We start from the raw sequence: 14276 nt of genomic DNA, 5'->3' as shown, positions 1-14276 counted from the left end.
GTGCTCCACGCATATATATGTGTGTGTCACCGACAGATGACACATCAGAGACTGCGCACATGCGTGTCTCCCACAGGTGGACTCCAGTGGCCAGCCTGTGCTGATACAGTTGGTGGTCAATTTGAGCACACACATACAGCAACAGCACACTTGGTGGACTCACACTCACACGTACTAGTAGCAGGATACAGAAAACCTCTCCCATGTGCAAAGTGGGCACCCAGGTTATAGAGGAGATGCCCGTGGCCTGAAGAGAGACACATCCACCAGATCTGGAGTCACGACAGCTGGTACAGATGGATGAGGTGGTATGATGTGCCGGACAGGAACTGGAGCATAGAGCTGGAATGCTCAGGGACACAGGTGTGCCCAAGGGCAGTGAGCTCACGCGTTGCCCCGTGACAACACCGGAGAGGAGGGTGCAATCTGCATCTTCATCAGCAGGCAGGCCCCAGTGTGGAGGACATGGGGCTAGACGCACTGGTGACAGTGGTTGAGGTGATGACATTGAGGGGGTCAGTGGAGGCAGCCTGACTGGAACAGTAGGCTGTGACAATGGACCCGGGGCTGGAAGTGGACCAGCACCCAGCAGCTGGAACCCCAGAGGGCCACACATGGAAGAGGCATCCAGTGGGATGGGGTGGCTCCACAGCAGGCAACAATGGGCTTGAGATGGAGGGTGGTGGAGATGACTGTGGTGGCAGCGGCTGCACCTACGAACCACTAGCTTCCAACAGTGACCAGGTCCACAACTGATCAAAGTGGTGTACCACCAGCCCATCAGCCATATGGACATCACAAAGATAGCATCCTCAGGGGTGGACAACAGTGCTGGTATCCACTTGGGTCAGCTATTAAACCCCCTCCTACGCCAGTGATCCTGGAGCAAAATGGCTGCACAAACCTGACTGCAGTAGAGGCAGTGCAGGCCACAGAAGGTGGAGAAGTGTGTCTGGCTGCCAGTCATGAAGCAACTCAGCTAGGCTCTGCTCTCCTGTAGGTATGAGGTGATTAGTGCTCAGAAAATGCAAAAGGGCATCGTTTGACGAAGAATCCACTACAAACTTTTTCATTTGGTATTTGAATGTACACACTAGTCATTGTGCCTCACCAGTTGGTTGAGAGGGGAATGGTGGAGCCATAACACGACGAATGCTGTAACAGGAACAAAACAATTGAAAGGTGTGAGAAATGAATCAGGCCCCATTATCAGAAACTAAGGTACAAGGCAATCCCTCAACAGAAAAAACCCACTGTTGATGTATACTGGACAATATCAGGAGACCAGAGAAATGCATCCACGAGCAAGACCAATAGGACTACAAAAAGGGACCCACAGAGTCTGCATGAATCCATTCATATTGTTGATGGAAAGAGGGCCAGGGGCCAGAGTGACAGGGACACCCTGGGAGCTGCCTGTTGTCAAACACACTGCTCACAAGCCACGACAAAATGGACAATTTTGCCATCAAGCCCTGACCAAAAAACGTGTCTCCTAGCTAACAGTTTAGTGTATGAAACTCCCCAATGGCCCTGGTGGATAAGGTGTAGAACCTCATACTGTAACATGGTATAAATGACTACCCTGGGCGAGAAGTCTGCCATGAACAACAGCAAAACACTATCTAAAACAGAGGTGACACCATAAGGAAAAATAGTTGTGCAAGGGGTCTGAAGCCTGATCAGGCAGTTTATCTGGCCAGCCCTGTTGGAAAAAACTGAACCTCTTGATGGAGAACCGGATTGGCGACAATGGCAACTGCTATGCCTGAGCTCATAATTCGGAAGCCCTTGACCATGGGCTGCGTTTCAACATTGAGATGGAGGCAAAGAAATTTTTTATGATTAACGTCAGGATCAGGACCCACAGGAAGGTGGCACAGGGTTTCCATGCATAGACATAGGTTGAAAATGGATTTTGTTATTGTGAGACAAGAACAGCACCCAGAATCGTAGGGAGTATGCTTCCTTGTCAGTCAAGGAAGTGTGAAGGCTAAGCAAGGAAACCAAGGGTTTATGGTCAGTAAAAGGTGAAACTTGGAGACACACAAAAAAACATAAAATTCTCAGAAAGCATACACTATGGCAAGAGCCTGTATTTCCACCTGAGAGTAATGCCGCTGGGCCAGAGCCAAGTGTAGTTTGGAGTTCAACATTTGAAAAGCATGTTCACAATCCAGGCTCCAGCAAACAGATACATTCTTGTGGAAGAAGACATGAAACAAGTGGGCAAATGTGGCCACCCCTGGCAGGAATTTATGGTAGTAGGCTATCTTTCCTAGGAAGGCCTGAAGCTCCTTCATGGATGAGGGACAAGGCATAGATGTAACAGTGGAGAAGTGATGTGGGAGAGAGAGATAACCCCATCCTGTGAGACCTGGAACTGAAAAAAACAGTAGAAGGTTGAAAAAACAGATTTTGTGAGGTTACACCATAAACCTGTGGAATGTAAAACACAAAATAAAGTGCACAAATTTTTCAAGTGATTGGCCATGGAGGAGGCTGTGACAACAGTATCATGATACAGATGATTAATGCAAACCAGGACAGGGATAGTCGGTTGCTTTAAAAATTGTTGGATAATAGCAGGGGTGCTAACTGCACCAAAAGGAAAGCGCAAATATTGATAAGAGACCAAAAGGATTATTTAAGCCAGAACTTTCTGACACTCTTCATGCACCCAGTATATTTGCCCACAATTCATTCTGGAGAGGGAGAGGTTATGTACCCACAACTGACTGTATGTTGACAGTAGTACTGAAGCCACCACAGAAGCGAATTTTCCCTGACAGCTTCCAAACTACAACCAATAGAGATGACCATTCACTAACCATAACAGGTTGCACCACCCCCAAAGACTGCTTTCACTTAGTCTTTCAGAGCTATAGGAAGAGGCCGAGCTGTGGATTTCAAAGCAATATGAGCAGAAAAATTCATAGCACAACCTACACCTTCTGAGAACAAGTTTGTAAACTAGTCACTCAGTCTTTCCAGTTGAGAATACGGTGCCTCATTGGACACAAGGTGAACTGCATTGGTGAAAGAAAATCCAAATACCTAAAATGCATCCATCCCGTATGAGCTCTCAACACTGTCGTCAGCAATTACCAAAAATGTAATGGAATGAACCACTGACTTGTAAGAGGCATGGGCCATAAATTCTCCCAACAGTGCAATGTTTTGTTTGTTATAACTGACCAGCTTCTGCGTGACCAGAGTCACCAGCAACAAGACTAAACTCATATAGGTTTGAGCATTCAGTAACGTCACTGCAGCACTTGTGTCAACCTGTAGCTGGAGCACTTGGCAAAAAAACATGTAACTTGATAAATAATTTCGGAGAAGTCACAAGCATTGGAATCACACAGTTTATGTCCAAGTCCATAACCTGAGCAATGTTTGGCACATGACACAAGGAGATGATGTGGCCTTTCTTCTGGCAAGCAGTAAAAGTAGCCAAGTGCTTAGAGCATTGCCAAATGTTCATGCTGGACAAAACAGTGTTGGCCTGCATGTTTACTGCAGCCACTGCTGCTTCCTCGTGCAAGCTATCTGATGCCCTAGTGGGCACATCTTGTGACACTACTGCCACATCACCTCACACTTTGGCCACCCGCTAACAGTTCAAAAGATAGTGCTATTTGTAAAACTTCTGCCACTGAAGAGTTTTCACAGAGTAAAGACTTTTGGAACCCTTCCTTGTCCAGAGCTAAAGATGCACATCAAAAAAATTTTTGCATCACCTCAGTTCCTAGAATTCCGGAACCTTTACAGAAAATTGGAATAGAGATCAATAAAAAAACTTCATTTCTGCCCTTTTTATTGCTCATGAAAACCACACATTGCATGTTGTACCACTGTATAGCGAGACCTTCAGAGGTGGTGGTCCTGATTGCTTACCTCTAATACCCAGCAGCACGTCCTCTTGCATTGACGCATGCCTCTAATCATCGTGGCACACTATCCACAAGTTCATCTAGACACTGTTCGTCCAGATTGCCCCACTTCTCAATGGCGATTCGTCGTAGGTCCCTCAGAGTGGTTGGTGGGTCATGTTGTGCATAAACAGCCCTTTTCAATCTGTCCCAGGCATGTTCGGTAGGGTCCATGTCTGGAGAACATGCTGGCCACTATTGCTGAGTGATGTTATCCTGAAGGAAGTCATTCACAAGATGTGCAAAATGGGGATGTGATGTGTCGACAATTAAGATGAATGCCTCGCCAATACGTCATTGATATGGTTACACTATCGATCGGAGGATGGCATTCATGTATCTTACAGCCATTACGGCACTTTCCATGACCACCAGCAGCGTACTTCGGCCCCACATAATGCCACCAGAAAACATCCGGGAACCTCCACCTTGCTGCACTCACTGGACAGTGTATCTAAGGTGTTCAGTCTGACCGGGTTGCCTCCAAACATGTCTCTGACGATTGGCTGGTTGAAGGCATATGCGACATTCATGGGTGAAGAGAACGTGATGCCAATCCTGTGCTTTGCACAAATTCGAGTCTGTCATGCCAAAATACGATGTCTTGAGTTCTCTTTTTGAGAGGTTCCGTATCCTCAGTTGAATTAATATATGGAGTTGAAGCAGGTGGATGGACTTCGGGATAGTGTGCTGTCTGTCAATGGAAACTGATAAAGTAGTCACTGCTGAAGTAAGCTGTGAAGTAAGCTGTTCAATCAGGGCCGGTAGCATGGTGACCATAATGACAGACTTCATGAAACCACACTTCACACTTAAAGACTGCACACACAAAAACCATTCCAAACATGTCACCAGTCCTGTAGTAACCAAGTAAGCCAATCCACATAAACAAATATGGCTCTATTCATAAATTTCAGAAGGTTAACAGAAATCAGCCTTTCATGAATCCACGCATAACAAGGCACAGAACACCTTATGTGAGTAGTACAATTGCGAGAACAAACAGAGTTTCAGTCAACTCTGGTCCATGCATATATATACTTGAGTTGCCGGAAGATGGCTTGGTGGAGGCCACACCATGTGCACCCCTCTTACAGGCGGCCTCCAATTGGTGCCCTGCACTGAAACAATTGGCAGCTAATTCAAGCACACACACGTGGTGACACCACATTCGGTGCACTCACACTCACACACACTAGTAACAGCATACAATACATAGTGCCATTTCTTGCCAGGAAAATAGGACTTTAAAGTGAGGTACATAAATCCTGGAGTAGAGAAATGTTTGGCAAAACTTGAATAAAAAAAGGGACTGCTTGATAGAACACATCCTTGGGAATCAAGGAATCATCAATCTGTTGGTGGAGAGAAGTGTGGAGAGTAAAAATTGTAGAGGCAGACCTAGACATGAATACAGTAAGCAGATGAAAATGGATGTAGTTTTCAATAAATAAGTAGATGCTTCTAAGTGTATACTGGCGTGGAAAGCTGCATCAAAGCAGTCTTTGGACTGAATACCTCAGAAAGAAATTGCAATTTCAAATGCATGAGGTTTTACTTAAGCTTGGATATTACATGTTTCCTTTAATGAAATATTTTTATGATGAATTTTTACACTATGGCAATCAATCAAATATAAGTTATAGCTTAAACAATAAAAATCATAGAATAACATCTCAAAAATGGTTTGTAACATTTTGTGTAAATACTTTATACATATTATGTAGGAAAAGAAAGAAAAATAGTATTTGTATTAAAGTGATATCAGAGCAAGTGAATCACTTCTACCTTGCTGTTTTTTGTCAAACTCTCATTTGATTATACAGATAGTTGCTGAAGGTAGATAACTGAATAATCCACTGGTTAAAAAAAACCACTTGAAGTGATCAAGTACTATCAGAGCACAATACCAGTACAACATTTAATATGTTCTTAAAATCACTGCAGTTCAGAAAGTAAACAAAAATTGTAAATGTCCACATTACTAACTCACCTCTTTCACATTATGTACTGCAATACTGATCACTATCAGTATTCTTACAGCAAAATAACAAACCAATAGATATTTTTACAAAGAGTAGTTTATATAAAATTTGGTAAAGACCAGAAAATTCACACTTTTTATGGCATTAGTAAGGTCATAATGTATCGGCATGTCCTGACTACATTATTCTTTGTTTAAGTTCCTTCTTTCCCTCACTATAATTTTTCAAGCCCCATTTCCCACAAGTGTAGGTGTGATAGTTTTATTGTAAACCAAAACATTTTTCAAGGTGATGCCATCATAACTCCAAGTGTATGATCTTATCACAATATGCCTGAAAAAGGAAACAAATGAAATTTTTCGTAGTAAATATTCACATATTTGAACTATCATGCTAGGTAGTCTTCCACATGACAGTTCCATAAAAGTAAAGACAAAATATGTATTTAATAAGTAAATTACTAAATCAGTAGAATACTCTACAATTCAGCATGATAGTAGAATGGTTAAGTGGATGGAAGCTTTCCTTTGAGACACTAGTAAACTATTATCTAAATGAATAATTTAAAGAGTGAAGGTAACAATTCACTGAATAACAGAGGCACTAAGTCATTGAGAGGCACATAAATAAGACACAGAACTTCGTAATCTTTCAGACAAACCCTTTTTCACAGAGCAATAACAAAGAGCACAATGTATCTTTACACAGAGAGAGAGAGAGAGAGAGAGAGAGAGAGAGAGAGAGAGAGAGAGAGTGTGTGTGTGTGTGTGTGTGTGTGTGTGTGTTGTGTGTGTGTGTGTGTGTGTGTGTATGTTTTAACTCAGTGCCATAAACCATACATAAACAAATATCAGTTTCTTCTATTTCATTGGAATATTTACTAGTTTATTTCATTATTTTTTGTATATCTTGTATACCGGTGAAGTACATTCACAAAAATTATAAATTACTCCAAGTACAGGAGTCTCAACCATATTTTCCTAACCATTTTTTCATTCCAAAATATTCAGTACTTCTCATATTCATATACTATCATTACTCCTTTACTAATTTCATTAAATATACTTCATCTGTGAACATCAGTCCCTGTTTTGTCTTTATTTACAATGAAATTTCTCTAAAGAAGAAAACTTCATAATCAACAAATATGCATATGTAATACTGACAAACAGTTCCATTTCTTTGTGTAACTAACAGTACATAGCTTATGAAAATAATATCTAAACGAATTAGTTCATGTTGGTTAATGATCAAAAATGAAATTCAGTTGCAAAAACATGAGTGATAGCTGCTCTTATCTAAAAGATAAACAGCATTGATTTAAGAATATATATGTTGTACAATAGTTTATTCTAAACTGCTCATAGGTGCTATCAACTTTTGGTTTTATTTTTTATTTTATTGCTTTGATTTGTGGCAGATAAAGCAGAAGATGCAAGCACAAATTACACAACTCACAAAAAATCTTGAAGAATCTCAGCAAAGAATTGCTGATCTTCAAACTCGTGTTGCTCTTCTTTACTGAAGTTATTGAAGAATGAAAACAGTGATCTATAACCAACAGCCTGAAGAATTAATTCAGTCATTTAATAGCAGACAATTACTATAAGTTTAAAAGCATGTATACTTTTAATCTCAGTAAATGTACTGTCACATCTGTTTGGTAGAGTGTTTTCTTTTTAGTAATATACATTACATTTTTAAAGAGAAGTGCCTTAAATGGTGGCTTAAGATATGGTACGTACAAAATGAATCTCAAAAAATAATGTACCATCACAATCTTTCAAAAAATATGGGATGATTCTTATTAAGATTTTAAAAACCCTGAAATAATTTAGGTGCCACAGAGACAAGTAATTTAAAATGAGACACATGGTGTCACAAATGCCGGGAAATTCTTCAAAAATGGATGAGAAATGCTGAACATGTGATGTTACCAGATGATGTACCGGTGCATATCGAGCAGTTGGACTTGCGAATTAAGGTACGATTGAGTGATGCAATGCTTTCATTGGTGCAAATTTCTGACACAGTTTGTAAATGTGATCTGTTTAAAAAATTATTGTCCTCACTGTAACCAAGCTAAAGCTGTTCTTATTTTGTATTTCTTTCTTTTTGTCCCTATTTTTTGTTTACAGACTTTAAGTAGTAGTCATTTTCTGGTAGTGATACAGTTTGGAAGCTTATAATTATTTACTTATGATGCAATACTGTAGAGTTTTCTTGTACTGTTCTTTGCAATTAACTAGCAGATACTGTGAGAACTGCAAGTAAAATAATAGATATCTCCATGTAAACACATAACTGTCTAACAAAAAAAACATGCCTGCCAGATGCAAGACACAGACCTGAGCCCTGTGCACACCAAGGCCTTGCAAATGAGTTATCCTCTTCCTTGGTAATTTATTTACTTATTCTTATATACAGGGTGATTATAATTAAAGTTGAACTTTCAAACCATTGTAGAAATAACACCACTGGTCAGAATGACGTCAAATTGCAACAGAATATTATTGGAGAAGGTGGAAAACGTATGGCAGAAGAAAAATAACTAGTTACAAAATTTAGCAATAGATAGGGCTGTAAGCATCGTAATTTAATAGTGATCGACAAAAAATGACAAATGAATCATACAACAATGCCTAAGGTGTACGTTTGACGTTAAACAAACTGTACTACTCAGTGTGTATGGATGTACAGGTGTGATACTATCTGTTATGTAAGCCCACCCACCAAGGCAATGTCATATGGGAAAAATCGGTTTTTAATTGTCCTGAGGCCAAAACCACATAAAAAGCATCACTCACATTGTTTTTTAATTGTCCAGAGGCCAAAAACTGCATAAAAACCATCAATCACATCGATTTTTAATTGTCCTGAGGCCAAAAACCTCAAAAAATCATCAATCAAACTCAAATCAGATTATTAATTTCTGTATGACTGGCGCAAAACATGTCCACCGTTTTCTGTAACAAGTTGAAATCAACAACCAGCCTGTTCCACAACTGATCAACGGATTTCTGGGGTCACGTCCAGAATGTGTTGCACAATGTGTGCCTTGAATGTGGCTAAGATTACAGTCAGAACATTGAACACAACATCTTTCAGATAGCCCCACTGCCTGAAGTCACACAGATTAAGACCAGGTGATCGGGACAGCCAGGCTGTAGGGAAATGGCGGCTGATAATTTTAGCTTTTCTGAAATGGTGCTTCAGGAGCTGCTTAACTGGATTTGCAATGTGCAGAGGTGCACCATCTTGCATGAAATTGACCCCATCCACACATCCATGCTGTTGACAGCTGGAATGATGTGACTGCAGAAAATACACTCAGAGTGCTTACTAGTCACGGTATAGGTGACAGGACCAGAAGCACCTGCCTCTTCGTAAAAATATGATCCTACAATAAATGATGCCGTAAACCCGCACCACACATTGATCTTTTCAAGATGAAGTGGTACTGGCCGATTTGCGTGTGGATTTTCCATTGCTCATATTCAACAATTCTGTGTATTGACATATCCTGTCAGATGGAAGTGGGCTTTGTCTGTTCACAAAATCTTCCACTTCCATGTGAGCATGAAATTCTAAAGCAAAGGTCTCTCTTGCTGGCAGGTCACAGGAAACAACTAGTACACATGGGTAATTTTGAATGGATAACACAGAAGGATGTTTCTTAGGATTTTATGCACCGTGCTCACAATTATGTCCAGTGTTTGGGCAATTCATGCACTACACATTTGCACACCACCACTCCTCTCCTCTTGCATTGCTGTGGCCAATTCTTCCACTGACGTCGAATCAATTTGTTTCCGCCCTCTACCAGGTTGAACACCAAAAGAACCTGTCTTTTCGAATTTCTCCAGGCCCATGGCATTCATCAGATCAATGCCTTTTTTCAAACCCTGCAGTGTCTGGAACTTCCGCAGAGCGACGTGTGTACAGTCATCATTCTTGTAATACAGATTCACAAGCAGAGCACAATCCTGCATTAAAACTGTCTGGCGAACGTAGCAGACGCGAAAGGAGGGAAAGCCGTGTACCTGGCATGGTTATACTAGCTTCAATGGGTCATGCACATGACAGGTGTTTTTGTTTACATATTCTGACACATACAGTGCCATCTATTGATCAATTTACAGACTATTTTTGTTCTTCTGTCATACGTTTTCGCCCTTCTCCGATAATATTCTGTTGCAATTTGATGTCATTCTGACCCGTAGTGTTATTTCTACAGCATTTTGAAAGTTTAATTTTAATCACCTTGTACTTTACCTGTACACTTTACATATTCTTATACTTTACGAAGCTTACAGTACAGATTAGCCTTTATTGTTTGTGGTCTGTATGTCAACTCTTGCTTTTTCTTGACCAGTGACAGCAGGGTAATTGTCACACCTAGCAAGGTTCCATGCTCTGCAGCAGATGTCCTATGTGGCAACGCATTACCATGGAATAACTGCCCCAGCCAGCAAGTGTCTCCAAGTGCAAGAACACCGATGCCTTACAGGTACCTTCTGTCCAATCCCGCTCTCATACATGAACAAAGGAACAGAAAAATTCTCCACACAATACGTGGCCAAAACCGAAAACTTACGGCACTGAAAGAACAACCCACTAGCCCAAAATCATGACTATCCTTCGTAAAATAGAGTGGAAGAGGAAACAGCACATCACTTTTTCCATAGTGATAGGTCACACCTCAAGTGGCTACACAAAAATAAACAAATAGTAAATAAAAGCAAAACTGAAACTATATATATTTCTCTACACACTAAGTGAATAATTAAATGAGGTGTGAAACTGTCAGACTACTGGGAATTCATTTGGATCCACAAATGGAATGGGGTGCACACCAAAGGCATGCCTGGGACTGTAGCCACAGCTGCCTGGTGAGCCTTGATTCGCACTGCCCAGTGAACCAGTGGAGTCACACTGAGGTCCTCCAGGCTGTTGTGCCCCACTAGAACAAGAGTCTGCAAGGACACCCATGTAACTCAGCTGCTCATCAAGTCGTGTGCATGCCAAACATCATACTGTTATGGGTGCCGAATGAAATATCTGTGGCCCGGCAAGAAGTTTTTAGTTTGCACAGTTTTTACTGACACAGTACTGCACCTCCTGTGTTACATTAAAATTACTAATGGCCATAACATCAGTAAAAAGATCGTAGTGTATACATGGACATGGAAAAAATAATTCCTATATTTTTCCCAGATTTCCCTGTTAAAAATACACTTTTCCCCAGATGAACATAAACTTTTTCCGTGTTGAGTGACAATATTTTCCCTTTGAACTGTGAAACTTTTCAATCCTTTGAATGGTTTTGGTTTTATAGGCTGGCGTATAACTTCCTCCTGGCACTCTAGAAAATGAAACCCAGCATTAAAAAAAGATATGCATTTTGGAAAGACTTTCGACATACAGCATCATGTATGCTCCATATTTTCGTATTGCAAAAGGATAAATTTGAATTCCACCACACATAGCACATGTTAAGGTTTAAATTAATATCTTGTAGCTACAAGAAGAGCATTAAGCTTTCACATATGATATTGATCTTGAAGATTAGTAAACTACAAGAAAAACTAAGCTTTTGCATATAATATTAGTCTTTTTTTCATCTGTGAAACTTTAAAATACATCACACAAATGTGCCAGTAAGATTTTAAATAATGACATAAATGTGTGGTCTTCTGGTCATGAAATTCAGATAAATTCTAGTGCCCAATTCCACTCATCGTCTTTGAGCAGTGATGTTATACCTAAGGCAAACATGATGCATACAGGTGATCTATGAAAGCATCGGAACATACTCATAGACAAACGAATGTTATTTCATGCAGTTGTTTAGACTCATGCTCATAAATTAAGGATAATGCTGATAAATGGTGAAACAATGGTCTGGTTGACGGTTTGCAGGTTTAAATCACCTCGGGGTATGACCATGCGGTGCATTTGACCTGTGGTCATCCCACGGCAGCAGTCCACATACGCAGAGGTGTGTTGGTGCATGTCACAGTACAGTGCAGCGAGTAAGTATGCAGAGGCTTTTGGACATGCTAATGGTGACTTTGTGTTGAAAATGGCTCAAAGAACACATATTGATGACACTATGAGGGGTAGAATACTAGGGCGACTGGAGGCTGTTCAAACACAGCAGGTCATAGCACGGGCCTTCCGTGTGCCACAAAGTGTGATCTCAAGATTAGGCAATGATTCCAGTAGACAGGAAATGTGTCCAGGCACTACAGTACAGGATTTCCACAGTGTAAACACCACAAGAAGACTGATATCTCACCATCAGTGTCCGCAGACGGCCACGGAGTACTGCAGGTTGCCTTGTTCGGGACCTTACCATAGCCACCAGAAGAGTTGTCTAAGGGCACACAGTCTACAGACAACTGAACAGACATGGTTTATTCGCCTGGAGACCTGCAAGCTGCATTCCACTGACACCTGTTCACAGGAGAACCCATAAAGCCTGGTGTCAAGAACAAAGTGTATGGTCATTGGAACAGTGGTCCCAAGTTCTGTTCACAGACAAGTCCAGGTATATTCTGAACAGCGATTCTCACCAGGTTTTCATCTGGTGTGAACCAGGCTCCAGATACCAACCACTTAATATCCTTGAAAGGGACCTGTATGGAGGTCGTGGTTTGATGGTGTGGGGTGGGATTATAATTGGTGCATGTACACCCCTGCATGTCTTTGACAGAGGGACTGTAACACATCAGGTGTATCGGGATGTCATTTTGCACCAGTATGTCTGTCTTTTCAGGGGTGCAATGGGTCCCATCTTCTTCCTGATGGATGATAACGCACGGCTCCACCAAGCTGCCATCGTGGAGGAGTACCTTGAAACAGATGATACCAGGCGAATCGAGTGGCCTGCCTGTTCTCCAAACCCAAACAGCATTGAGCACATCTGGAATGCTCTCGGTCAATGTATCACTGCATGTCTTCAAACCCCTAGGACACTTCAGGAGCTGCGACTGGCACAGGTGCAAGAATGGGAGGCTGTACCCAAGCAGGTGCTCGATGACCTGATCCAGAGTATGCCAACCCATTGTGCGGCCTGTGTACATGTGCATGGTGATCATTTTCCATATTGATGTCAGGGTACGTGTGCAGGAAACAGTGGCCTTTTGTATCACATGTGTTTTGGGACGGTTTTCTCAACTTACCACCAATATTGTGGACTTACAGATAGATCCGTGTCATGTGAGTTCCCTATGTTCCTATGCTATTAGCACCAGTTTTGTGTAGTGCCACATTGTGTAGCACCACATTGTACAATTATCTTTAATTTATGAGCAAGAGTGCACACAGTCATGAATTATATCGAAACGAATTGAAGATAATGAAAATAAATTTTTGGTCTGACAAGAAGTATTCCTGTAATTTATGCGACTATACAAGCACAGAGAACCTTTAAATTGCATTACAGTAAAGTGCATGGTGAAGTCATACTATTATAGTATTCACAATATTATGACTTCATCATGTGCTGTAATGTTCTTACAAACATAAATTTATGATAACTTATTTCAGACATGTATACTTCTATTTTTCTGTTCCCATTTAATTTTGTTACCTTCAATTCTTTTCAATATAATGTAAGGATAAGTAATTAATGACGTGAACTGTGAGTGTAATCTTATCATCTACATCTACATGACTACTCTGCAATTCTCATCGAACCACAATCATACTATCTCTCTACTATTCCACTTCCTAACAGCGCACGGGGAAAACGAACACCTAAATCTTTCTGTTCGAGCTCTGATTTCTCTTATTTTATTTTGATGATCATTCCTACCTATGTAGGTTGGGCTCAACAAAATATTTTCACATTCGGAAGAGAAAGTTGGTGACTTAAATTTTGTAAAAAGATCTCGCCACGACGAAAAACGTCTTTGCTGTAATTACTTCCATCCCAATTCGCGTATCATAGCTGCCACACTCTCTCCCCTATTACGTGATAATACAAAACGAGCTGCCCTTTTTTGCACCCTTTCGATGTCCTCCGTCAATCCCACCTGGTAAGGATCCCACACCGCGCAGCAATATTCTAACAGAGGACGAACGAGTGTAGTGTAAGCTGTCTCTTTAGTGGACTTGTTGCATCTCCTAAGTGTCCTGCCAATGAAACGCAATCTTTGGCTCGCCTTTCCCACAATATTATCTATGTGGTCTTTCCATCTGAAGTTGTTCGTAATTTTTACACCAAGGTACTTAGTTGAATTGACAGCCCTGAGAATTGTACTATTTATCGAGTAATCGAATTCCAACGGATATCTTTTGGAACTCATGTGGATCATCTCACACTTTTCGTTATTTAGCGTCAACTGCC

The 14276-nt window shown here is 41.0% G+C and overlaps 1 protein-coding gene across 1 annotated transcript in view; it reads left to right on the top strand.

Moving 5' to 3' along the window:
- Positions 1 to 7580, top strand: part of LOC126365978 (putative leucine-rich repeat-containing protein DDB_G0290503) — a 298195-nt gene extending 290615 nt beyond the window's left edge. The window contains exon 14 of the mRNA XM_050008785.1: positions 7341 to 7580. Within this exon, the coding sequence (XP_049864742.1) occupies positions 7341 to 7445 (105 nt within the window). The 3' untranslated portion in view covers positions 7446 to 7580. The remainder of the gene's footprint in view (positions 1 to 7340) is intronic.
- The last annotated feature ends 6696 nt before the right edge of the window (positions 7581 to 14276 follow it).

This window comes from Schistocerca gregaria, chromosome 4 (assembly GCF_023897955.1).
Source record: "Schistocerca gregaria isolate iqSchGreg1 chromosome 4, iqSchGreg1.2, whole genome shotgun sequence".
Lineage (NCBI taxonomy): Eukaryota > Metazoa > Arthropoda > Insecta > Orthoptera > Acrididae > Schistocerca > Schistocerca gregaria.
Note: the sequence above shows the minus strand (reverse complement) of the source record. Positions and strands in the feature narration are given on the sequence as shown.